A 27,999-nucleotide genomic window follows, 5' to 3' on the forward strand; every position below is an offset into this window, starting at 1 on the left:
AATTAGAATGCATCCTTCTCAATCCAGGCAATATGCTATGTTATGTAGAAGTTCCATTTGAAGCCATTTTTAATTTAAATTGCAATTAATTTGTTGGTTTTTGTTTTTTTTCAGTAAATTATTCTTTTATTCGTTTTAGTTTGTCATTTGTTCGTTCATTCCTTCCGTCTATCATTTATATTTTTCATTAATTTTTCTCTTCGCATTGTTCGTTCGTTCGTTCCTTCATTCATTCATTCATTCATTCATTCATCCTTTCATTCATTCATTCATCCACTCAATCACTCATTTGTTTAACACTAAATCTACTAGTTTAATCAAAGAATCGGATCTCTATATTTTATCTTCCAGACATTCAATGGCAAGAATATTAATATGCAAGAATATCAATAGAATATCAATAACAAACATCTTCTTCATCATCACCCTCATCTGCTTCTTCATCTTCTTCATCATCACCCTCATCTGCTTCTTCATCTTCTTCATCATCACCCTCATCTGCTTCTTCATCTTCTTCATCATCACCCTCATCTGCTTCTTCATCTTCTTCATCATCACCCTCATCTGCTTCTTCATCTTCTTCATCATCATCATCATTTCTTTCAAGAAATGAACAATAATTGAAGGTTCAGCCGAGGTCAAGAAACTAGGTCAGATTAAGCGATGGCCAACCAATCACCTTGCTTGTTATAAGGTGACTGATATGATTGTCGTCCAATCAAATTCTTGCTCCTATCGTCAATGTAATTGTGGCAATCGCCGCTGGTTTGGTGGTTGTAGTAGCTGACGTTGTTGTAGTAGTGGTTGCGGTGGTTGTTGTAGTTGAGGTGGTGGTGGCTGTTGTAGTTGATGTGGTCGCCAAAACTGCCTCTCGGTTTAAAAATTCTTGGTCGGATATATTCAAAATCACTACGGACAGGCTCAATATAATCGTAACCATCACCATCCCTAATTTTAGCATAATCACTACTACTACTACTGCTGCTACTACTGCTACCACCGCCACTACTACTTCCAAAGTTGTGGTTGTTGTTTAAAGTTGACATAAAGCCTTTTAACGTGTAAGCCATCTTTGCTTTTTTGCTATTGAACGTAGATGATGGTCTGCTGATGGCGTTTGTGAAGTAGGCGTCGAAGTTTTCTGGGTTTTTGTAGTAATTAGGGATGACGTAATTAGGGATGTGCTGATTAACAGGGACGTGATGTGTGGGGTGGTTTGTGATTTGTCGGTTTGGATGAAACTGTGGATTTATTCGTGAATTAAAGTTGAAACGATTATGTGGATTGTTTTGCTGATAAAATCTAGAGATGGGTCGATTTATCGGTATTTGTCGATTTGTATCGAATAACTGGCCTTTAGAGTTGTGACGATAATCTGCACGGACCGGATTTCGTGGAGTCGTAACTACTCGGTATTCGTTATCACTCGTGGATCTATAGACATGATGACATCTCGGTTGCATGTTATCGATTGTATGCGATGATTTCATTGTCATCGTTGCTGTTGTTTGCAGAAAAACATTCCCTTTGTTTGCAGGTCTGTATATTGCTGCTAAGGCGGTGAAGTAATTGCGCGCTACATCATCATTCTCCAACCGGACTGAACCTCGCGCCCCTTTTCGTTTGTTGATGACGTAGGTTGACAAGATGAACAAGCCAGCCAATAGGATGAAGCCGAAAGCAATAGCCAGTGTCCATTTGATGTCCATCCGGTTAATGTTGGAAGGAACCCTCGTTGCTTCTGATGGCGACGATGGTGATGACGACGATGATGATGTTTGTTCTCCGGATGTTATTGATGATGATGACCAAGATGATGATGACCAAGATGATGATGACCAAGAAGATGATGATGATGACCAAGAAGAGGATGATGATGACCAAGAATATGGTGATCGAAATGATGATGATGATGACTGTGACGATGGCTCATCAATCAGACTTGTGTTTAAACTTAAATTGCGATGCTGCTGTTCTCCATCAGCAGTGATACTTTTATTAAAATCATTGCCAATAGCGAAAGTTATATAATTCGTCATCGTCGTCCTTGTTGTTGTTATCATCAACGCTATCGCTTCACGAGAATTTTCAGTCATTTCATTTCCGGTCATTTTCACATTCCTCCCGTCTTCAAAGGTGACAACAACGACGCGAAACTGTGCCGAAGCGGAACCGAAACCGTTAATGATCGTACACCGGTAAATGCCAGCATCTCTTAGCCTTGCTTTCTTAACATGCAACATCAGCCCATCCCTAATAAGTGATGGCTTGATGGCTCGGTAAACGCTATCCGACAATATCGACGATGTTTCTTTGTGAAACATCGGTCTTTTATCGTTATTATCCGTATCTATCCGTTTCTCCCATATGATAAAAGTGCTGTGGTGAGGAGTGGTCTCTATGGGACATTCGAGTTTAATCGATTTGCCCAGCTCTGTTACGCGCAACTGCATGTTTGGATCTTTTATATATGGCGGGCCTACGAAGTAAAAAACATTTAATAATAATAACAACAATAATAATAATAACAACAATATTGGATATTGGTTTTAATAATAATATTCAAAAAAAATTATTAAACCCCAACTTACCGTGATGTCTCAATCTTTTCGTCTGCGCGATAGCCGAGCACAACAAAGTAAAAATGACAATCAGTAAGACCCTCTCTGACGTCATTTTCATTCGTGACGTCATTATCGTCGTATTCAATATTGCTAGTAGTAGTAGTAATAGTGGTAGCTGTAGTAGAAGTAGTATTAGTAGCAGCAGCAGCAGTAGTAGTGGTAGTAGCAGAAGTAGCAGCAGCAACAGTAGTAGTAGTAGCAGTATTGATAGTAGTAGTTGTTGTAATTTTAATAAATCTTTTAATTATAAATAAAATCAAATCACTGAGCTTCTATGGTGCTGAAACTCAAAACATCAGAAAGGTTTATATATAGCATTTTTAAACTTCCATTAAAACGATCGTAATTATTTTTATTTTATTATTATTATTATTTTATTATTATTATTTTTTTATTATTATTATTTTATTATCATTATTATTTTATTATTATTATTTTTTATTAATTGACTAACAAAGATTTTTAAGAATATAACATACACACACACAGCCTTGCATTTATTTAATTTACAATCTAACCATCATCATCATCATAATTACGATCGTTATGATAGTGATCGTAATTTATTATTATTATTATTCTGTCATTATTATTATTTTTAATATTATTATCATTGTTTATTATTTTATTATTATTATTATTTATTAACTAGTGCTAACTTATACTCGAATGTTAGAATATAAGAACTTGACAATCTGACAGCTCTCTGATTAAGGCAAATAACAATAATAACAAATGATAATAATAATAAATAAATAAACGCTAATAATAATAATATTATTATTTATTATTATTAAGTACTAAAAAATAGTGATGATATTGGTTTTATTTGGCACATGAATGCATAGTTTATAGATACACAGACATTAATCTGATTCATTTCATTTAAGAGAAAAATTTGATATGGCTTGCAATTTCTAATGTACCAACAAGACATCCAAACATTTCCAATCAATCAATCAATCAATCAATCAATCAATCAATCAATCAATCAATCAATCAATCAATCAATCAATCAATCAATCAATCAATCAATCAATCAATCAATCAATCAATCAATCAATCAATCAATCAATCAATCAATCAATCAATCAATCAATCAATCAATCAATCAATCAATCAATCAATCAATCAATCAATCAATCAATCAATCAATCAATCAATCAATCAATCAATCAATCAATCAATCAATCAATCAATCAATCAATCAATCAATCAATCGTTCTTATATCGGCCAACATATTTTTTGCCCGTTCGGCGAGATTCCTGGCCACTGGGCACTCATTGCAGACGATATTTCTAAGTTCTTTTATATCTCTTTTAAGCTGTATGCGTACGTGTATGCGTACGTGTGTGTGTGTGTGTGTGTGTGCATACGTTTTATTATTAGTAATTATATGATGATGGTAGAAAAATTAAAATCAATAAATATTTCAACAGTGGAAACGGTTAATTAATTCCACGTTTCTCTCTTTTTTCTCTCCAATTAATTAATTAATTAATTCATTCATTCATTCATTCATTCATCTATTCATTCATTCATTCATCTATTCATTCATTCATTCATTCTTATTTCTATCATAATTTCTCTATCTGTTTTTATCTCTCTATCTATTTTTTTCTCACTCTCTCCCTCTCTCTCTCCTCTCTCTTTCTCACTTCATATCTCACCTCTTTGACGGTGAGTTGGACCTGTATGAGCATGCCGGCGTGATTGCGACTCATGTAGGTGCACGGCTGGTGAACGGCCCCCTTCTGAAGGGAGAGCCAGGATTCAAGATGGCCGACTGTCATGGTTGCCTGTCTGATGACGATGATGATGGGGATAATGCGGAGGATGAGGCGGAGGAAGAAGGGAATCTCTAAGATAACTATAATGGCATTGGCGATAACATTGATAACAATGACGTTTTGAACAGTGTAGAAACAGTCAACAACTAACCAACCTACTAACTAATCAACTGACCGATCAACCAATCAACCAGCCAACTAACTAACCAATCAATCAACCAACCAGCCAGCCAACCGACCTCAGCCTATCCCGATTATTTTGAAATTTTTTAAGCTTTTCCCTGATGCATTGAAGTTGCTGGATCTTCGCCTCGACGGCTCTCCTATCATTATTCATCGAATCGTAACTCAAGAACGACTCTAATTCTCGAAGAAATTCGCAATTCGTTTGACCAAGCGAGGCTGGACACTTAGTTTCGGTGTCGGTTTTTTTGAAATACTTCGTCGGATAACATTCGAACGATTTTTGATAGTTTAAAATGTCGAATCGATGTTTCCATTTATCGCTGATTCGCTCAACTTTATTGTTAAACACACGTGAAGCTGGTCTCAGGGCTTCCAAGCGTCTGGCGATGGTGCTGCTACGGTGGTGGCAGTCGTCATTGACCGGATCTTTGACTAAATGTGAGGCTCTATGCGGTGGGGAATGGATGTGTGTGTAAACATTCTCGATATCAGAATATTGACGTTTCGGACTTTGGGACATTGGAGATCTTGGGGAACTTGTGTAGGTGTGCACACTCGGTAGCAGTTTCATATGAACCTCCTCTTCGCCGTCGTATTGTACGTGATGGTATTTCTGGGTACAATCATTCGACGGGTATTCCTTTCTGATGGAGAACTCTGGACTGTGTGACTGGTAGTGGTGGTAGGTTGTTGAGGTGATGAACTGTTGGCTGTTAATTCCTGAGAAGCTAGGCTTAAGTGGGATGCGTTTGTCGTCATCATCGACGATTTTGTGCTCGGCGTTGCCGATTGGCTGACTGTGGATGTAGTTAGGTGTGGTGGACATGGTGGTTGGTAGTATGTAGTTTTGGTTGGCAGCTGCTGTTGCTGCTTCAGTTGCGGCCGCGTCGGTAGGAGCTTGTTTTAACGGGGATCCTGAGGTCTTCACTGGCAGATTGCTCGGTTTTCTAGATAGAAGACTTTGGCGTTCGGATGGTCTCCTAATTGAAAGTATCATTCATTTTTATATAATTATCTAGTGCAGTGCAAAACACACACGCATATACACGCAAGCATACGCACAATAACACACACACACATACATACACAGGCATACACACACATGAACAATAACATTTTTAATCTCAAACACCTTGAATCTGTAAGCAGGCCATGCTGTTGATCCATTTTGACATCTTTCGCTGACTTCAGCATAGCGTAGTGGCTAGTTATTTTCTTCTGTTTGTTGAAGTTTATAAAAGTTGAAACTTAAACTTGAATAGCGTAAAAACTACAAAAAATATTAATAAAAGTAAAATTTTCATTTAACTAAAAACTAGACATTGGACTAAAAACTAGACCTTGAACCGCATGTTAAGTTTCATCTCGACAAAACTGCTGTCAAAGTTTTCGGCAGCGCCCTCGTTAATTTTCATCGGAGAGGTTCTGGTATCCATCGTGCAAATTCCATTCTCGCATTTTATGGCAATTTCATTTTTGACAATATCAACCGGTTTCGTTGAGGCTAATTCGCCATTTTCGCGAGAAAGTTCGTGCTGATGTTGCGCTAAGTGTTCGTCTTGTTTCGTGGGAGTGGCAGTCCCTAATGGACGGTCGGTTTTGTCCCTAGTCATGATCGTCATTTCGAACCATTCTGGATTATTGTAACGTTTTCTACAGATTTCACTCAGACGTTTTTCGTGATGGTAGCACTCGTCCGACTTATCTGAGAAATAATTCAGTTGATTCGTTAGAAAAATTTCGCTATCTTTCTTCATTAGGGTATCATTTTGAGCTCTGGCAGTAGAAGACAACTCGCCATTTTTGTTACCTTCACCGCCTTCGTTGGAGATTATATCAACTATTTCTTCATTTTCTTTCGGTTCAAATACCGACGATTTAGTATCAGGAACGAAAACCATTTCAATTTCTCCATTTTGTTCTTTTTCAGTATCTTCAAATTTGATATTTCCATCTTTTTGTTCTTCCTCTTCTTTGTCCTCCTCTTCATCAGCTGTTTCCAAATTTTCTTCTTCCACTTTTTCACCAGCGGCCTGTTTCTTCTTTTTCGAACTTTTGTTACCGCTATTGTTGAGATTATCGAACCATTTAGATGGAAATGACCTCGTTGAATAGTTCAAATTCTCGTTACTTTCTACAAAATTATCATCATAATTTTCCGCTACGCTTGCTGAATTATTCCAACCATCAAAATTAGAATCGACATCATAAGAATTTGTACATTTGTTGGAAGAATTGATCATTTCCCCCTTCCAATCGCTATTGATTTCGTCAACAATTAGCGAAATGGAGGAAGTTTTTTGAACAGAATTTTGGCAATCAACGTTGTTATTATTATTTTTGATGTTATTATTATTATTATTGCTATTTGAGCTTTCAAAGTTGGACAATTTAGTTGGAGTTAATGATAATTTATATTTCGTGTAACTTGACCAGACAGTAAATACCTTGTATTGTATTAATAATTGAGGTATATAATCTATTAAATATACGGTATAAACTTTATATTTTTGAATGTATTTAAAATGATATTAACTCGACTGAGTAATTAAATTTTAAATAAAATTAAAAGTAAAAAACAAATTAAAGCAAGAAAGTAGTCGAATAATTATAATGTAGAAATAATTTCACATCGAACTATACTATAAAGATTAAAATATAGCTTATAACAACCAAATAAAATTTTAATAGATTTTATCAGCAGTTAGAAAATAGTTTTAAGACGAAATTTAAACGACTAATACGTAATAAAATGTTAAGTATAAAAAAATGTTAAAATTAATGAATTTAAATCCAAAATTTGCAAACTTTAGATAAGAGATTTGTATACCAAAACCAAATAGCTCTGCTATCGATGATTTTATCATCATCACACATTCTATTTTACTGAGTTAATTATCATAATAACGGTATAAATGCGATTGAAAATAAACAAATATTAATTATGTGTTTAACAATTATAAATAAAATTAAAAAAATTACCAACAAAAGGGTGTTTTAATAAGGAATTCTTAATAGATATTTTTAATTGATGTCGAGTTGCCAATGGTGATGAAAGTATAAGCAATGAGAAATAAAATATTTTAAAATTTGTCTTAAATTTCGATCTAAGTGGTTTTTAGTTTATTATTTTATTTCAATATTATACAAATAACTAAATTATTAACTGAGAAATCTAATTTTCATCAAACTTTTCATATTTAACCTGTATTTTTCCAATAATTTTGTGATTTTGCGATAATTTTGACACATTAAATAATGTATATTAATAAACACATAATAATGCAAAACAGTTTTACAAAAATTTTAATCAAATAAATAATATTTTTAATATTAAAAATTAACTGTACTAAAATGTATCATTTCAAATTATACCGATCAACACTGGCGTCCTCGACGTGATTGGACAATGCGAATTGACAGTAGCCAATCAGAGCGTTACTTTTAATTCGATAGCAGTTTTTAAATATTCAATTTGCAATTGCGAGCTGGAATTTTGTTAAATTCTCTCATTTTGGGCATCAAAAATTAAATTTTATCGTATCATAATCACCTACAAAGTTGTCTTTTTCAATTTTTTAATTTTATTAAAAAATTTTCACCTTATTTACCGTTCCGAACGCATGATAATTGCTAATCAAGTCTTCTTCTAGTCTTGAAGTTGGCTCAATTTGCCTGGTTAGCAAAACGTTTATTAGCCTAATCCTAATTAGTGTAAAAGTTAGAAAGTTAGCGGGAGAAAGGGGTCCACGATAATGGAGATGGCTAATAAGAAGAAGAGGCTCGCATTAGAAGACGTCTCTAATGTTAGTTTACTTTTTTGCTTTCAATTTCTTTTCTAAACATTTGATGTTTTTAAAATTTGCTGCTAGTTAATGACGTTAATAATGTTAGAATTAGTGATTACTTAGTCAAGTTTTTTGTCCTATAAAAGCAAAGTAGAGCTTGTGTTTGTCTTATTCTTGTTACAGACATAATTGAACTAAATAACCAAAATTTTAAAACAATGTGACTCACAATGCAACTTACAATTTAGAAATTTATATTATAGAATTTTTGTCAAAAAAGTTTTGAGGAGTTTTTTATGACTGCTATAACTAAATTAGATGTTTTTTTTTAGGAATATGACACCCAGAAAAACATTGGAGGAAATAAAAGGGCAAAATGTCCTTCAATTGTTCAACCCTCCCTAAAACTCCCAAATAAATTAGTGAAACCCATCAAGACCACCACCACAACGACAACAGTAGCAGTGAGGCCCAAAAAGCGAGAAGCAGTTATTTTGGGGACCAAAAAGCCTGCTGTCGAAAAACAACAATCAGCTACAAAGAGAAGAAAGAGTTGCAATGTAGACAATTTAGTGAATCCTATCGAAAGGTCTCTAGATTATTTTTATATTATTTGTATTTTTGTATTAATATTTAACATTTTTACTATTTTCACACTAATATTTATTATGTTTGGACAGATTAACTGTCAACCTAGGCTACAAGGTAATCAATTTGTGTATGTGTACACTGTACATGTATGTGTATCTGTGTATGTGTACATGTATGTGTATCTGTGTTTGTGTGTATGTATTTTTATATGGATGTTAATATGTTTCCACGTATGTGCTTGTGCATGTATGTTTGTTTGAATATAATAAATCTCATTTATGATAATAATTAAACAATCAATTAATTAATTTATTGCATTTTACTCAATGAAACTATTGCTCAATCATAGGTGGACGAGAGCAATGTAGCAGCTGGGGTAGCTGTAGCAACTGCAGCAGCTGGGGTAGCTGTAGCAACTGCAGCGACAAGAAGAAAGGCAACTGCAGCTCGTAAAACATCAACAACATCAACAGCGGCAACAAAAACAGCTGCCAGCAACCAACAACAACAGCAACAACAACATCCATCTACTAAACCATTCAACGAGCCAATCCATGCTGAGATTGACAGTTTGATATCGTCATCTTCCCCCCTGGCAGATCATAATAACGATGAAGGTGATGTTGAAATAGTTTGTGTACAATCAAGTGCACAATTGCAAGACATACAAGAACAACAACAACATCAGCAACAACAACATCAGCAACAACAACAACAGCAACAAGCATGGGTTGATGTTGACGTAGGAACCAGCATATACTACCTACCTAACTATGTTAATGACATTTTTGATTACTACAGAGATAGAGAGGTGAGCAATTGAGGGCATGTATCTTATATTCTCAATCAATCAATCATTTGACTGACTGATTGATTGTTTGATTTACTGATTGATTGCTTGCTTGCTTGATTGATTATTTTTATATTCCAAATATATCATGGTGTAATTTTCTTTCTTAAATATAAAATGGTAGTTGGTTTAGTTTGTTAGCATTGAAAAATTTCATTTCAGGTTTATATCATTTAGCAAACCTTTTCATGTTTCTATCAGATTTAATATGATTGATATTGTAGCTAGATAATTAAATCAAGACCTGAAAATTTTTTCCCAATGCTAGTAAACAGGCTCATCCCTATTTATTTTCCTAACTCACCATTATCCCCAACGAACTAACAATTAGGTGAAGTTCCGAATCCCTGACTACATGTTCCAGCAGACGGATTTGACGCCAAGCATGAGAGCGATCCTGGTCGACTGGTTGGTGGAGGTGCAGCAAAGTTTCGAACTGAATCACGAAACCTTGTATATGGCGGTCAAATTGATTGACATCTTCTCTTCAAAGGTTTTTTTTTGTATTTTGTTGGTACGTTTATGTTTGTGTGTTTGTGTGTGTGTGTGTGTGTGTGTTTGCGTGTTGTTTTTGACAGATTTTTAAATTTTTTTTTTCTATAGTATATTAGTTTAGTTATTTGGCAATCATTGTTGTTTAGAAATAAATTAAACAAATCATTGAATCATTAATTTGAAAAAAAAAGATCATTTGATCAAACAACCAACCAATCAATCCTTTCTTTGAGATTCGATTTAAAAAATTAATTAAACAGGTCACCATCAAGAGGAATAAACTGCAACTAATTGGAGCTGTGGCTCTCAATTTGGCCTGCAAGTTTGAGGTTGGTTGGTTGGTTGGTTGGCTGGTTGGTTGGTTTTGTTTGAAGAAGTTAATTGACTTATATCCCCAATCCATCACTAAACATACAACCAAAACAAGTTCAACAACCCATTCCTATTTCCCCCCCCCCGTCAATTAGGAACGTTGTCCTCCGATGCTGGATGACTTTGTGTACGTCTGCGACGATGCCTACCCCCGACAGGAGTTTCTAAAAATGGAGGAACTCGTTTTTCAGGCCGTCGGTTTTGACATCGGTCTACCACTGTCTTACACGTTCCTGAGGAGATTTGCCACTGTATGTTAGCCTGCCTCTCTCTCTCTCTTTTTCTCTCTCTGAGTGTGTTTGTGTGTGTGTGCGTGCGTGCGTACTACTGTACATATGTCTGCGTGGTTACGTGTTTGCGTGCGTTCATACCTCTAATTTGTCTTTGTTTCATTGAGCTTTTTAAATTTCTTAGTATACAATACTACATGTGATTATGTTAGTGGTGATTTCATACGTACTCAAACACACATATGTATATACGTACGTACACACAGACAGACACATACACACACACACACACACACACACACATATATATATATATATACACACTCACATACACGCACACACACATTCCTAATCTTTCCTTGAAGTGTGGTCGAGCTAATCTAAAGACACTGACGCTATCTCGTTTCCTGTTGGAAAGTTCACTGATGGATTATCAATTTGTCGTCTGCCTAGATTCCATTCTGGCCTGCGCCTGTCTATTTATAGCCATGTGCATGAACCAGGATGGCAGCTGGGTAATTAATTATTAATTATGCATAATCAATTACGTTAATGAGATAGCGAGTTTGTTTATCTCCATTGATTTATTTACCAATCAATAAATCAATCAATATTAGTTTGTAATTTAAAGTCTTTTAATGTAAATATACACATATATCATACACAAGCACACATACACACGTCCGTACATACACACGCACACACACGCACATACACATTGAACTAAAGGACGATACGATATACCACTATACACAATACCGGCCCGTCGACTTTGAGGAGGTCGTGTACAAGTTAAACGACATGATTTGTAATCCACCGGAACCCTCGCTGACCACCATACTGTCCAAGTATTCTCACCCGTAAGTTAAATTGTTATTATTATTGTTGTTGTTGTTGTTGTTGTTGTTGTTGTTGTTGTTGTTAATGTTATAATGATTGTTATCATTTACTTTCAGAGTTTTTCTTGAAGTTGCCAAAATTGACAAGTTAACCAACGAACAGTTGAGGGCTGTTGTTCATTCACTTTGAGTGAGTGAGAGAATGAGTGAGTGATTGATACGTTGGTTGATTGATTGATTGAATAATTGAATGACTGGTTATTTTGTTGGTTGATTGACTGATTAATTGAGTTTTTCAAAACTTTGTCTACTGGATAAACTGTTGGATAGCCATTAATGTTTAGTTTTTCCGCCAGTCTAGATTTCTTTACCGTTACTTTTAAACAATTGATCGATTGATTGATTGATTAATTAATTGATTGATAGATTCTAGATCAACTATTCAATTGTATGATTGATTCAGTTAACTCTCTGACTGATTGAAAGCTAATATAGTTGGTTTCTCGACTTTGAAAGAGAAAATTATTATTTGCTAAAATGTTCTGTGATACATATATATACATATATATGTATATATAGACTCAGGTTCATTTAATGTATATATTAAGACACATATTAATAATGACTTCATTAATATTAATGACGAATGAATAATAAATTAATAAAAAAAATGTTATTATTTATATTATTTTGTTTCTTCTTTCATTTTTTCCTTCATTTCTTCCTTACGTCACACTTGTATCATGGTTTATTAATAACATCATCTCTATATATAGTTCATGTGTACGTCTTTGCGTGTGTCTGTGTGTGTGTGCCTGTCTGTGTGTGTGTGTGTGTGTGTGTGCGTGCAAGTCATCGCATAGTAGTGATATGACATTCGTCAATAATTGTATTGTATTGTCTTTGTCCACATATATATATATATATATTATATATATATATATATATATATATATATATGGGCTTTTAATGTTGTTTATATATATCTATATATATATCATATTGTATTGTAGTATGCTTATGCATACAGTTTGTTGCAAGGTGTAGAGAGAAACAGAAGTAAATTGTATGTTTGTGTGTGTATGTACGTTTTTGTTTGTTTGTGTGTGTGTGCTTGTACGTGTGTGTGTGTGCGTGTGTGTGTTTACACTTGGAGAGTTTACATGACAAATGCAATAATTCGATTAGCAACTAAACTAACTGTCTTGCTTACTGAGATTTAAATGCTATTTTACTTAATGAATGGTTGAATGAGTGCATGGATGTATGGTGATATTCACTGATTGATTGACCGATTGAGTGACTGATCGAGTGATTGATTGGTTGATTGACCGGTTGATTGATTGATTTCAAATATTCATCTTTCCATTCAGTCGCCATCATCATCACCACCATCTCAATTCTTTACAGGCCTTATTTACGTACATAGGCCTCCTGGCTATTCAACATACCTCATATCAATTTGTACTTACTCGTTACTACTATAGAAATAATACTTTTAAATATTAGTAGTATCTACTACTGCTGCTGCTACTACCACAACCTCTACCACTACTACCACTGCTATTAATACTATTACTAACGCTATGTCTTCTACTACTACCACTATTACTACTCTGATAATGATAACAATCCTAACAATACTAATGCTACTTCTTCTGCTGCTGTTATAAAATCGTAATTTTAGCAATGTTAATTGTATTATTATAAATCTTTGATAAAAATGTTTTATACTACTGCTGCTGCTGCTTCTACTGCTGCTACTACTACTACTACTACTTTTAGTACCAGAGTTTGATAACGGCTCTACGACCGCTTCTCTTTTTTGCTAATTTATAATCAAAACACAGCTACTGATCATCTTACAATGCTAGTACTATCACTACATTAAGTGTAGTAGTAATTCTACAGTTTAGTGTGTAATACATGCATGCATACATACATGCATACATACATAACATACATGCATGTATATATACATACATACATGCATATATACATACATACCTGGCTACTTGAATGTTCTTTTCATTATATCTACATTTGCAGTATCTACATTTAATACTGAATTTTTTATCGGCTAAGACGCTTTGCAATGCGTGAGTGTGTGTGTTTGTATATACATATGTTTTTATGTATGTATGTATTTATGCAGCTTTATATGAGTGTGTATATATATATACATATATATATATTCTCTTCTTTAATTCTCTCTTGTATATTCTTAATTCTTGATTAAAACAGATATGTGAATTTAATGGTTATTTAAAAATGGATTTATTTCTAATCTTTGTGCGCTTACCAAATTCATTGTGATTCATTTTCCACATGATTTTATATATGTACATATACATATATACACACACACACATTTATATATATATGTGTGTGTGTGTTTATTTTTCGATTTTATTAACTATTGGTTAGGTCATTACTCACAGATATCAGATAACAGTTGATAGAATTTTATTTCCGGTACTAATTAATTGATTTTGATTGATTTATAAATAAGTAGCTGATCGGTTGATTGACTGATAAGTAAATAGTTGATTGGTTGGTTGATTGATTGATAAGTAAATAGCTGATTGGTTGATAAGCAAATAGCTGATTGGTTGATATACAAACAAATTCTAATTATTTTCCGATTGTTTTTGTTTTTAAATATTTTATACATTGTATTTTATTTCAATTATTACTTACTGTTATAAATTGTTTGTTCGTTTCTAACAATTATATATATATATATATGTACGTTGTATAGTATATGTGTGTACACACACACATTATACAAATGTTTGTATGTTGTATGTACGTGAAAACTTGTAATTTTTTCCATCATTTAAAACATGATTCGAAAGTGAAGCTTATGTATATGTATTGTTTCGTTATCATTTTGTATTTCCCTACATGTGTACGAGGTATGTGTACATACGCGTGTGTATAGTACACTCTCATACAGGAAAATATTTGTATATATGAACATCTGTGCATTTGGCAGCAAGTGGTTTCGACGCTAACAATTTGAAAAAGTTATAACAATTTTACGAAAGAGTGAATGAATAGATGAATGAATGAACAAACGATTGAATGAGAGAATGAATGTTTGAATGTACGATTGTTTTTAAACTGAAGAAAGAAAAATTTATCATCTGCTCTTTTCTACATACGCGTATGTATTTATTTTACACTTCAGTTATTAAATGCTGTTTTTAGATTAAGTTTTTTCTTTTTAATAAAATTAAAATGATAAGTTTCATGTTCGTTTGTTCGCAGGTTTAGTTTTGTTCATTGTTCAAACGTTGAATGAATGAAGAGTGAAAGGACGAACAAATGAATGAATAGATTATTTAAAATGTTCACTTGTTTCTAAACTTGGTGCTATGCGGACCTCTAAAAACTTCGAAATGAACTCAAGCATTAATTAAAAAGTCAATTGATTGATTAGCGATATAACTAACATGATAAACTTTTATCATTTCGAAACGATTTAAGCGTTTCTTGGAACGACAATCAATGAATTATAACGGTACAGTAGAACTGCGAAACGAAACGAGACAAATGCACTGATGCAAAACAAAGCAATAACGGTTATATTCTTAAATGTAAATCAGAAACAATTTCGCCAACAACGTCAACAAAATCATGAATGAGTTTTTCAGTCAGCAACGTAGTTTAGCTATCATTATTTCTCTATCCCTTCATCAAGTCCTCATCATCATTTTTATCATCACCACCATCATTATCCTTTTCAGATTTTAATATGGTCTAAATAGTCATCATCTACATCGTGACATATTCAAGATTCTAATACATTTCAATATCTTCATCTTCGTCGTCGTCATCTTCTTCACCTGCTCAAGCTTCTACCATATCTTCATCGTCGTCATCATCTTCGACATCGTTATCATTGGCAGGATCCTTCATCTCTTCGTCATCGTCGGAATCAAGCGCCGGACTGCCTGGAGTCATGGGCGATCTATCATCACCGCCTCCAAACATTGGACTCGTTGGCGAGTACGTCGGTGATGATGGTGCATAATTTGGTGACGACGACGGGAAAGCTGGGGAACTCGGGGTATAACCCGGTGATGTGGGCGAGTATCTAGGACTTGTCGGACAGTAAGCCGGACTTGTGGGACTGTACTGGGGACTTGATGGGCTGTAGGCCGTACTAAATCCGGGGCTCTTCACGGAATAATTAGGAGATGACGGCGAGTAGGATGGTGAAGTTGGCGAGTAATTTGGAGACGCTGGTGACGATGGGCTGTAGTTTGGTGATCCAGGTGAGTACTGTGGACTAGTGTGCGAGTAATTTGGGGATGAGGGAGAATAATTTGGGGATGAGGGCGGAAAAGCTGGTGATGTTGGCGAGTAGGATGGTGAAGTTGGTACGTAACTTGGGCTAGTCGGACTGTAGTTTGGTGATGTTGGCGAGAATGATGGTGACGTTGGCAGGTAGCACGGTGATGTTGGTGAATATGATGGTGACGTTGGTGAGTAGGATGGTGACGTTGGTGAGTAGGATGGTGAGGTTGGTGAGTAAGATGGTGAAGTCGGTGAGTAAGATGGTGAGGTCGGTGAGTAAGATGGCGACGTTGGTGAATAACTTGGTGAGGTCGGTGAGTAACTGGGTGATGTCGGAGAATATGATGGAGACGTTGGTGAGTATGACGGTGACGTCGGGGAGTAGGATGGTGAGGTTGGCGAGTAGGATGGCGAGGCCGGCGAGCGAGATGGTGAAGTGGGAGAGTAACTAGGTGAAGTCGGCGAATAACTGGGCGAAGTAGGTGAATAGGAGGGTGACGTTGGCGAATAGGAGGGCGACGTTGGCGAATACGAGGGTGACGTTGGCGAGTATCCATGGCTTCCAGATGAGTAGACAGGACTTCTGCTGCTGTATCCGCCGGGACTTTGTGCCTGCATCAAGGCGGGCGACGTCGGCATGTACGACGGAGAATCCGGACTGTAGGTTGGCGAGAGGGGTCCAGTGGGACTCGGAATATAAGGGCTCGTCAGTGCTGGAGATCCAGGTGATCCGGGAACAGGAGACCATCCTGGACTATGCAAGGGACTGTATCCGCGATCGATTGGAGAAAACCCGGCACACGTTCCAGGCGTCATTCCGCTAACTGGCGAGTAGGAGTTGTAGGAGGGGGTGGCACCGCTCTGCTGACCCCAGGGGGTCATTTGAGGGGAGCCCAAAAGGGTAGCTCCACCCGGAGTCATTGATGTTAGGCCGAAGATGTCCCTGCCTGAAATTGCCAACGAAAAGTAATTTTTTAAAAGTAATAATTGATTATTATAATATAATTGCTATACTGAATAAATATGAATTATTCAGAAATTATGAAAATCATACCAGCCAGAGCATTGGCTGAAACATTTGTCGGGATTTCCAATCCATATTTGCACTTGTCAGCATCCAGCATCATGTCAAAACAACCAGTTCCTGAGATATCAATCAATCAATCAACTGATCAATCAAACAATCAATCAAACAATCAATCAAACAATCAATCAAACAATCAATCAAACAATCAATCAAGCAAGCAATTAATCAATCATTCATTCATTCACTGACAACATTCAACTGTTCACATGCGTAAACCAATATCATTCTTCTATATGAGACAGCCAGTCACAACTTAACAGCAATTAGCACAGTTTATATTATACATGGGCCCTCCTAGCCCCATACTCTCTACTAACCAATCCTGGCCAGCTGTCCAAGCATGATGGCTTCTGACACGCCTTTCATTGGATCCATCTCAGCGTGGGCTGCTGCCTCCACTAAAATGTCAACCTGTGGATAAAGAATCAATCAATCAATCAAATAATCAATCCAATCAATCAATCAATCCAACCAATCAATCAATCAATCAACCCAACCAACCGTTTCCTCAAAGGAGCAACGAGCCAGTGCTCCAGTTTCCTGCCTGTTGATGCCATGTCGAGTTATGGCCATCAGATGACCTATGCATCATCAATTTAAGTTCAAGTTCAAGGTCGGCGGTATTCAGTGTATATTTATTTATATAAGAGCAGTTGACTGGTTAAGTGACTGACTGATAATTGAATGATTGAGTGAGTAAATGATTAATTGAACGAATAATAACGAATAACTGACTGATAATTGAACGAATAACTGATTAAGTGAGTGAATGATTAATTGAATGAATGACTGATTGAGCGAGTGAATGAGTGAGTGATTGGTCACCCTTGGCCGTCATGACGTCACAGAGAAGAGCGAGATGTCTGTAATTGACGTAGGAGCCATCGAAGGAGATGACGTTGTTCATCTCACGCTCTATGGCCTTTCGTACCGCTTCTATCCCGAGAACCTATTTGCATAATTATGATAATAATAATAATTATTATTATTATATTTTCATAAATGGTGGGTATTTGATTGAATAAAAAACTGAAAGAATAGAAACAGCTGACTGATTGATTGAAAGATCGATTGAATGATAGATACAATTAATAGTAGCAATATAATAATATTCCATTCCAACTAAAAGCACAAATTAGAAATTATAATGAGATGCAAGTGACCTACATACCTCAAAGACCTCTACGATATCATTGGTCACCGTCCTAACTGGGTCAACATTCTCGACTGACAGGACCTTACGAAGGGCAGTGCCATCAGTTTCAAGTATCCAATCCTGTAGGGCCTTGAACTCACCTGTGATGCCACACAAATGATATGATGACGTCACCAATGACGATGATAACGTTACAAAAGATGACACAAATGATGATTATAAAGATAATGCTACAGAAACCTTTCTCATCAATGATTATACGTTTCTTATCATCAGTAGTTGGCTGTTGCATGTACACCTGAGAAGTTAACAAAAGCTAATCACATTCATTAACAGATAAATACAAACAATATTATAGTTATTAGCATAAAAATGGCGCTATATAAATACCCACGGAAAAACACGCACATCTCTGGACCCCTCAATCTAGATATCAAAAACAAACAACTTAGAAAAAACTAACTTTACATTGGAATTATTAACATTAGAGCGCTATATATATATATATATATATATATATAGATATATATATATATATATATATAGATATATATATATATATGTGTGTGTGTGTGTGTGTGTGTGTGTGTGTGTGTGTAAGTATCCCATCACTAAACACATACCACCATAGATATAAAACACAATAAAAAAACGCACATCCCTGGACTCCCTTTACCAAACATATCAAAGCAGAGCAACAAAGCAACTCAACTGACTTTAGAAATAGTGGTAATTCCTTGTAATGTCATATCAGTCAGCATGTTTGACTCGATGTGTTTTAGGAATGTGTCGTCAGGCATCTTGTCGATTTGTTCTTCCATCTCTTGCTGTTGTGGATGTTATTTTGTTGTTGTTGTTGCTGACGTTGTTGATGTCAATGTCAATTTTTGTGATGTATGCGTTAACGGTACAGCGTTAATGTTATGAGCAATACAATCACAACATAACAAGCAACCAATCGGCCAAACAAACAAACTCACAAACAAGCAAGCAAACAAACAAACAAACAAACTCACAAACAAACAAACAAGCAGACAAAGAAGCAACTCACATCTCCTTGCTTGCTATCCTGATTATTCATTAGCCTAATCCTTAGCACTAATTTTTCTGCATTGTCATCGTTAAAGATGCAATTCAAATCGTCCCCAAAGCCTGATTGGTTGAGAAATGACAGTTCATTCATCCATTCATTCGTTCCTTCACTCATTCATTCGTTTTCTGTCATCACTTCTTCATTATTCCGTTGGTTTTAAAACTTAAAAAAGAGCAACTAAAACATTTATAAAACAACCAGCACACCAAAAGTCATCAGATTGATCAACAATAAAACAATCAATCAATCAATCAATCAATCAATCAATCAATCAATCAATCAATCAATCAATCAATCAATTAACTAAACAATCACTCAATCAATTACAGCCAGCAAGCCAGTCAGCCAACAAATCAATCAATCAACAATCAATCAACAATCAATCAATCAACCAACCAACCGGATGTGATCTTTTCAGATATTTGCTCCATGGTCAACTTTTTATCGGTCATCCTCTTCCTATCCAGTTCGATTCTCAATAGCCAGGGAGACAAGCGGGATATGTCAATATCAGGCATGTCGTAATAGATACTCACCTGCATGTTTGTAATAGTCGTAATAATAATAATAATAATATTAGTCAATCAATCAAAAAATCATCAATCAATCTTTCAACAAGCTAACCAACCAACCAGCCAGCCAACCAACCCATTCCTGGTCCTCATCTATGACAGTATGCATGGGGTCTGGATCGTAATAGATGGCAGTGTTGGCTGTCACCTTCCGAAGCGTTGTATGCTCCAACTGGCAGAGAACATCCTGATAATGATCGTCGTTAGTGATCATGATGACGATGATGATGGTGATGATTGAGGATGTGAGATGGTGATTATTGGGAATGACCATTTTCATCAGGATTACGCTATGACTGTTAAACGGTGAAAAAGAACTTTTAAAATATTTAGAGAAGAGTTGGTCAAAAGATCTAAAACATATGAACAATTGAGCAAGCAAACAAAGGAACAAGCAGACAAACAAACTAACCAATCAGCAAAAAAAAAGAAACACCAACCGACAAAACAAAACAAAATCTTCTCTCACTCCAACCTACCTTAGCTTTCTCAGCATCTCTAGCAGGCTGTCCCGTCAGGAAGACAGTCAGAGACGGAGTCCTGGGCTTTTTGGAAACATTTATAATCTCCTTGAGTCTGGGTACACCCAGAGTTACATTCTTAGCAGACACTCCGGCGTAGTGGAAAGTGTTAAGGGTCATTTGTGTGGCGGGTTCTCCGAGGGATTGGGCAGCCAGGGCCCCGACCATCTCACCGGGCTGAACCTGGGCTTGTATAAACTTTGTTTCTATTTCCCCGATCAGCCACTCAAATGCCTCTGAGGATAGATGGAATTCTTCGATGACCTGATTGTTTGAATTGGAAGGTGAGTTCAGGTAGTTACAGTGCGGCTCTTGTTTGGAATTTTCGTGAGTATAACGTGTAAAAATGGTAAGAAGAAATAAACCACAACATATAGATAGAAACATGGTAAACAGTTTAAACATGGTAAAATTTTTAGCAAGCATTATATTAATGAGGTTTCTTTTTAAATTAAATCCATGTTGACGATCACAGCTAGCCAGTAGCTCTTCCTAAGCAGAGAAGATATTTACAACCACCCTCACCCGAGAAAAGGCAATCTAAATCGGCCGTCTTAATCTCATGTTTAAAATTAGAAGACTGCAACACTAGAAGGCAATCTATTTACAATATAATTACAATCAGACGGCAGACAATCTTTCAATTTAATTTCTTTTCCATTCTTTTAATTTAATTCAATTTCTAATTTTCAATATATGCAAACAAACGAAAAAACAAAATTTTTTTATTCTGAAAATTTAAAATTTAACTTTGCGGCCAGTTTATTGAATAATACACTTGAATCCGCATCCGGGGCAAACCGCACAGGCAAAATACGCGAAGTTTAGAAAATTTTTTATCCGTAACCACGGTTTGAAACTGCATTGCGGTTATCCGCTTGGGACTATCGGCATACCTTCTTAGAGCAAAGAGTAGATCTGACCAGTATGTTCATGAGTAGAGTGGCGTTTGTATTGGCAGCCTTACTCAGTCTGTCCTCACCTTTTACTATCATGAACTTCTTGCTAAGTTCACGCACGTCTGTATGGTGGGCATAGTTAGTGACAATTGGTGGTCATGATCAGGTGAATAAATGATAATTTTGATAGTAAGTTTTTGAATAAAGAAAAGGAACTTATGTTTAGATTTAAACTTCTGACCTCATTAGACCAACGAACCTTGAATAATTTTGACAGGGTGAAGATTGGATGGTTTCCTGGAATGTATGCGAAAAATCTTCTGGGCATTCCAAATCAGGCGTTGTAGATTGCACGGAAGGACAATCTGTGAAGTGATGAATTATCTTTCTTGTTGAATTTGCGACCGGAAAAATTTGCGAATTTACAAATCAGAAAAAAAAAATTTAACTCAATATTTCATTTTATATACACTAGTTTACATTATTTCGTACATTTTCTTCATTTCATCGTATTTTTACTTGTCATTCTATAAGTTGTAACTGATTGTAATCTCGGATTACCTTACTATCGCCAGAGGGGAAAATCTGCCTAACTGCAATACGATCTTCGAGCAGCTGTTCGTATTCTTTCTCAACTTCTGCAATGACATTGGCATCCCCACTCAACTTCTTTAAGACATCTTCGTTTAAGTAATGCTTTAAATGCCTGTTGTCACCAATACAAATTAATGTTGCTATCATTAATACAAATCACCAAAATTTGGGGTAAAACAATGATAACAAAGATAATTAAAATCGTTCCCCTCTTACTTCTCATTGGTCGGGTCGAATTTGAACCCTCTCTCGAAGCCCTTATCAGATGGTTTGAGAGAGGGAAGATTTTGAAATTCTACCCACTCACCAGCCAGCCCGTCCTCTCCGTAGCGCAATTGAATGAGTTGTTCGATCTGATTCCTAATCGTACCATCGTATTTCACCATGACACTCTCCATAGCCTTTATGAGACGACGTTGGATGTACCCTGATGGCAGTTGTAATGTAACGAATGCTAACCGTCGACAAGCAGGAAAAACAAGCAAGTCATTAGCGATATCGCCATCAGATCAAACATTAAAGAAAGAACCCCAGCCCCTCACTAACCAGTTTCAGCAGTTTTGACGGCCGTATCGATCAACCCCTCCCTACCTCCCATGGCGTGGAAGAAAAATTCTGTAGGTGTAAGACCAGCCAGGTAAGAATTCTCAACAAAACCTCGACTCTCAGGACCGTAATCGTCTTTGATGAAATGAGGGAGAGTCCTGTGTCGAAAGCCAAAGGGGATACGTTTGCCCTCGACATTCTGCTGCCCTACACAGGCTATGACCTGACAAGGTGGGGAAGGGATTGGTTAGTTTTGCTACTGAAGCTATTGTTGTACTTGCCGATCAAGCAATTAATCAACCAACTTGTGAAATGTTGATCTTGTTGCCCTTCGACCCAGCAACGACCATGGACTTGAAGTTGTTGAACTCAGATAGGGACTTCTGAGCCAAACTACCTGTCTTGTCTCTGGCGTCATTCAAGATACGATTGACCTAAAATCAGGGATGTACATCAGCTGGTATTAACGCACGCGCACACACAAACACAAATTCACTCTCTCTTTCCCTCACTCTCACATACACACCACACCTGCTTCTTGATCTGACCTGATTTTCAAAAGTTTGTCTGAGTGTATTTCCAGGCGTCGGTTCAAGTTCATCATTGTGAGCTTTCTCGATGACTTCCACCACATCAGTCTGTTAGCACGTGTGTGTGTGTGCAATATGAAAAAAACATTCAAGACCAACCAACGAGACAACGAAAGAACAGACAAACAGCAAAAAATAAGCTCAGCCCACTTTGGCTTTCTTGATAGCTGATTGGATATCAGAATAGGTCTTGGAGTCTGCAATTGTGTCCGCAATTCCAATGGTGTGCCCTTCAATTAAGAGCCACTGGTTGGTGACCATTTGAATGTTGGAGTAGAATTCAGCTGTGGCTTCATAACCCTACAGTTGGGTAGGTGGGTGGGTGGGTAGGTAGGTTCACGAGGTTTGCTTACATATTATATATAAACGATGATGATGAAAATAATGATGATGATTAAGTTGATGTTGGTGATGTTAATGATAATGCTGGTGATGATATGTGATGATTCTAATGAATCCATCAAACCATACAATAAGAAACATAAAAATGATGATGACAACGATGAAGAAATGAGTAAACACACACACACACACACACACACACACACACACACACACACACACACAACCAACCAGCTCATGATAGATGATATGCTGTAGGGATCCTCCACTGGCACCCAGCGATTTTTTACACAGTATACCGCTGAGCAACTTCCCATCCTCAACCAGTACCTTCGTATCCCCAGGGGATATCCACTGATAAGAGCCCCTATCCTCGTCGTCGGGGTGGGTACTATGAGTACGAATAACATTTATTCGACCGGGAATGATCAGTGAGAAGAGCTGTTTCCCTGTCCAGAGGGCTTTGGGTCTCACGATGGCCGGCTGCGGCATTTTCCCATCCCACCTTGGAAGGTACATCAGGATGTTCATCATGTCTTCCTGCGTGGTTTAGTTGGTGGTTGGGTTTACATCTTTTAATTAGTAAAAATAATATATATAATTTATATCTTTTGATTAATAGCCGGTAGTCAGTGTAACCAACAAAACCAAACCAAACCAGCTAGCCAATCAATCATATCCAGCCATATTATCCAGCCAACCAGATCAAGCCAACCTTGCAAATGAAAGTATCTCTCCTGGTCATCTTATTAACGGCAGTCAAGGAGTCCTGCACGATACCCATGACGGGCCTGTTGGCCTGTGGGGTGATGATCATCCTCGACACCGAGGCCAGCTGACTAATCTCGGCTCTCGTCTCCAGGGACTGTGCCAGATGGAGATTCATTTCATCACCATCAAAATCAGCATTGTATGGAGTCGTGACACTGTTTGTGGAGAGATGATGACGACGAGATGATGATGACGAGATGATGATGACGATGACGAGATGATGTCGACGATTATAAAGAAAATGATGAGTGAATTGATGATCGAGTGGGTTAACGAATGAATTAGAGAAAGAGCAAATGAATGAATAAATGATAATGTGAATAGGTGGAAAGATAATAAGCACCATCAACAGAGCTGCAATCACAATCCTCATCATCACAGCTAATCCCAACAACATTCAAAAAAATGACCCGGCCAGTAACCTTAGATTGAGTCTGAATGTAGACCAGGGGAGAATCTTGACTTTGTGACACATCATAGACATTTTGTGTAGGGTTGGTTGACGATTGAAGATTATGTAGTCGTTGTCTTGCATGTGTCGCTCAACCTGGTTGGTCAGAGATTGAGATGGGTCACGCGTAAGTTGGATGAGTTAGTATTCCAAGTGAAATGATTAATTGACAAGTGTGATGAATTGATATATCATCAAGCAAAATGATACCTTGTATCCATACTGAAGATGAAGATCAGATGATTTAGGATGGTACCTTAGATCAATACGATCGCCATTCTCCCTTAGAATGTACTTGGCCCCGGGGTACTGGTTGGCACCCCTGTTCACTAACTCAGTCATCCTGTCGATATTAAATGGAGTGACAATCTCCGGATAGGTGAGGTTCTGGGCTATTGATCTAGGAACGCCGACCTGTTTCAGATTAACATAATTTGTAAAAATTTTTTTTTATACGCAAAAAACAATTTTATTTCTCCAAATTGTTGGAGATAACTTTTAAAACTAATACAAATTTTACACTTTTGTTAATTTTCATTTCCAATAACCTACATACATATCAGGACAGCCAGAAACCTCTTAGCATTCAAACAAGGTCACAAGAATAGAGCAGGAGACACACAACCTCACATACTCTTACGACCAAACCAGCCAGCACAAACCCACATAAACACACCTGATCAATTCTTAACATGGGATCTGGGGTGATGACGGTCCTACCTGAAAAATCCACCCTCTTCCCCATAAGGTTACCACGGATTCGCCCTTCCTTGCCCTTCAAACGCTGTTTGATGGACTTCAATGGACGACCCGATTTCTGTGTCGCCTGTTTTGTTGTGATTGGTCAGTCGAAAGTGAGAGTGATGGTGAAACTGATTAAATAAAACATAAAAAAAACCGGACCCTAGGCAGACCAGGCATCTCGTTATCAACCATAGTGGCGACGTGGAACTGAAGCATCTTTGTGTCTTCTGCTAAAATGTGAGCCGCTGCTCCATTTTGCTCATTGCGTTTCAATTGGTTGTTAATCTTAATTATGTCGGCCAGTTTGTGTGTCAAGTCGTCCTAGTTATTTTAGTTTTGAATTTTCAGGTCATGGGTTTAATTTTATTTTATCAGGTTATAATATTGTTTATTGACGAAAAATCATAAACATTTTCTTTCTTGAAAGATTCGCATTTGAAACTCTGAAATAATTCCAACATCTAAAATTTTAATTAACTTTTCAAGCCCAACAATCTAGAAAGTTCACCTGATTCCTGGCAGAGCCAAACATGACAACGGCCGGCCTGACGGGCAGAGGGGGCACGGGCAAGATAGTTGCAACCATCCAATCAGGACGAGCGAACCTGTGGTCCATGCCTAAAATGATGCATGTCTCATCAGAGATGGCCTTGAATATTTCAAGAACACGTTCAGCTGTCAGAGCAATCTGGAAAACAGTCAAGTGGGAGAATGTTAAGGAGGTTGTATATCTAAAAATGATAGCAATAAAGTTTATTAAAATATCATTAAATTAAAATTTTAAAGTTGACACTAATAAAGATAATTTAAAAAATAAAAAAAATGAATAACTTTTTTTTCTTGGTTATCATCATTAACATGCTTCCATTCAGCTGTTAACTCCAGGCCGATCCTTCTTATCTTTGGCTGATTGCGACCGCACCCCACTTGTACCTAAATCAGTATTATGTGCATATCCTTATAATAATGAGGTGTGTAGACTTGTATGAATATTATCAAGCACATATCATAATAAGGTATGCAGAATATAATGAGAATGCATACAAGTAGGCTAAATATACGTGCCCTAACTGACCTTTCTGTTTTCCTTATCAGGGTCAGCATCATCATCCTTCTTATCTACCTCCCCACCATCACAGACGTTCTTGACTTTACAGAGGTCATATACATAACCCTGCCTTCTTCTTAGTTGACCTTTGGTTTTAATTAATATTTCTTTCACCTTTGGGTGGTTCTGATTTGGAAGGTTTTTGAAGGTATGATTCATATCATTGGTTATTTAATATGTAGAAGAATTTAATATAATGATTTACAATCCTCTAAATTTAAAAGCTCCTGGATTTAAACATCACTATTGTTGTCAATTATGAACAAATATGAAAAAGTACCATTAAAAAATAATGTACAAATGCAAGCCAACCTCTAACATGAAAGCATATGAAACTCTTTTTAAAATGTAATTATATATACATAAACATAAAAACACACATTCACATACAAATACATACAGCCACACACACAGACACACACATATATATATACATATATAATACTAACTGGATCAACAAGCAATCTAGAACAATAATAGCAGACACATCTTAAAATTTTTATGATCTTTGTTATGAATGGTACATGGAAAACTGGTTTTGAAAGTTCAATATGACCAAAGTGACCAGGGCATTCAGCCATGTTTCCAGCACAGGTCAGACATCTTGATGTTCTGTCGACCACACCTTGTCGGGGGTCCATCAGCCCACCTAATTTGGGGCGTCCCCCTTCTGTTGTTTCAGGATATTTTATTCCACCATCGTCAGTCACTGACATTCGAAGCTTGAAATTTATTATGAAAATTTATTTTATGGTATGGTTTATTTTATTATTTTACTTTTTTTTAGTGAGAAAAGCAAGGTAACAAAAATGGAAAATGAAGTCAAAAACTTACTGGATCAAACTCTAATGTCTAATCTAATCTTAAAAACAATAATCCACAAAAAGAAATAAATCAACCTGTTTAAATTTTTAAAAAAAGAAGACAGAGACGTAATATAAACAAAAACAAGACAAAAAAAGATTCTCACAATCTCATCTGGACTCAAAATGCCGAACTGCATCCTCTTTACCTCCCTTTTTGGCACTACCGAATCGTGGTAAGCCATTTTTTTATCTTTAATTTTAGACCTTCAACTAACTAATCTGCCGGATTAAAGACCAGCTTTCCAACCAAAAGAAGAACTCGACTCAGTCGAGATATAATGGCGATCGCTCAGTGTTTGGAGTTTATATAGAAAAAAACCAAAGAAAAAATATTAGTTATTCCACACGCAGTGCTTGAAAAAACACTTAAAATTCATAATATTACTTAATTTAAAACTTCAAACCTCTCATGTAAGTAAAAAAAATGTAATTAAATATTATACATTGTGTACATTATTTTTGTTAGTCGGTTTTTCAAAATATCACAAAATGTCATTATTTCGCAGATTTATTTTTTCAAACAAGTTGTCATATTAAAGTTTTCCATATTTTCATTGTTCACAAGCAATACTGAGCTAATTTCGTAAA

At 36.3% G+C, this 27,999-nt stretch overlaps 4 protein-coding genes across 4 annotated transcripts; 1 reads left to right on the top strand and 3 right to left on the bottom strand.

Moving 5' to 3' along the window:
- Positions 1–397: 397 nt before the first annotated feature.
- HELRODRAFT_181678 (hypothetical protein) lies at positions 398–2,676 on the bottom strand (the record flags this gene model as incomplete). The annotated part of the gene is made up of 3 exons (XM_009031462.1): positions 398–579; positions 680–2,479; positions 2,592–2,676. The coding sequence occupies 3 exons, from the start codon at positions 2,674–2,676 to the stop codon at positions 398–400; spliced, it is 2,067 nt and encodes a 688-aa protein (XP_009029710.1).
- Positions 2,677–3,261: 585 nt separating this feature from the next.
- HELRODRAFT_181679 (hypothetical protein) lies at positions 3,262–6,844 on the bottom strand (the record flags this gene model as incomplete). Its single annotated transcript, XM_009031463.1, has 5 exons — positions 3,262–3,330; positions 4,284–4,428; positions 4,775–5,581; positions 5,734–5,819; positions 5,942–6,844. The coding sequence occupies 5 exons, from the start codon at positions 6,842–6,844 to the stop codon at positions 3,262–3,264; spliced, it is 2,010 nt and encodes a 669-aa protein (XP_009029711.1).
- Positions 6,845–8,025: 1,181 nt separating this feature from the next.
- HELRODRAFT_186157 (hypothetical protein) lies at positions 8,026–12,435 on the top strand. The gene is made up of 10 exons (XM_009031464.1): positions 8,026–8,407; positions 8,722–8,978; positions 9,070–9,094; positions 9,330–9,791; positions 10,162–10,323; positions 10,586–10,654; positions 10,793–10,948; positions 11,293–11,442; positions 11,657–11,787; positions 11,884–12,435. The coding sequence occupies exons 1-10, from the start codon at positions 8,357–8,359 to the stop codon at positions 11,954–11,956; spliced, it is 1,536 nt and encodes a 511-aa protein (XP_009029712.1). The 5' UTR covers positions 8,026–8,356; the 3' UTR covers positions 11,957–12,435.
- Positions 12,436–15,074: 2,639 nt separating this feature from the next.
- Positions 15,075–27,581, bottom strand: HELRODRAFT_103917 (hypothetical protein). Its single transcript, XM_009031465.1, has 32 exons — positions 27,516–27,581; positions 26,995–27,267; positions 26,509–26,671; positions 26,269–26,363; positions 25,946–26,125; positions 25,597–25,758; positions 25,370–25,519; positions 24,904–25,107; positions 24,665–24,789; positions 24,187–24,397; positions 23,703–24,011; positions 23,280–23,429; positions 23,088–23,177; positions 22,845–22,973; positions 22,540–22,762; positions 22,210–22,420; positions 21,961–22,105; positions 21,659–21,764; positions 21,397–21,521; positions 20,459–20,764; positions 20,056–20,166; positions 19,808–19,943; positions 19,366–19,466; positions 19,031–19,135; positions 18,555–18,612; positions 18,330–18,454; positions 17,984–18,107; positions 17,660–17,739; positions 17,476–17,569; positions 17,126–17,215; positions 15,275–17,018; positions 15,075–15,245 (listed from the first exon to the last, which is right to left on the bottom strand). Exons 1-31 carry the CDS (start codon positions 27,546–27,548, stop codon positions 15,622–15,624), a joined length of 5,811 nt encoding a protein of 1,936 aa, XP_009029713.1. The 5' UTR covers positions 27,549–27,581; the 3' UTR covers positions 15,075–15,245; positions 15,275–15,621.
- Positions 27,582–27,999: the final 418 nt, after the last annotated feature.

The sequence above is a fragment of the Helobdella robusta genome (assembly GCF_000326865.2).
Source record: "Helobdella robusta unplaced genomic scaffold HELROscaffold_74, whole genome shotgun sequence".
Classification (NCBI taxonomy): domain Eukaryota; kingdom Metazoa; phylum Annelida; class Clitellata; order Rhynchobdellida; family Glossiphoniidae; genus Helobdella; species Helobdella robusta.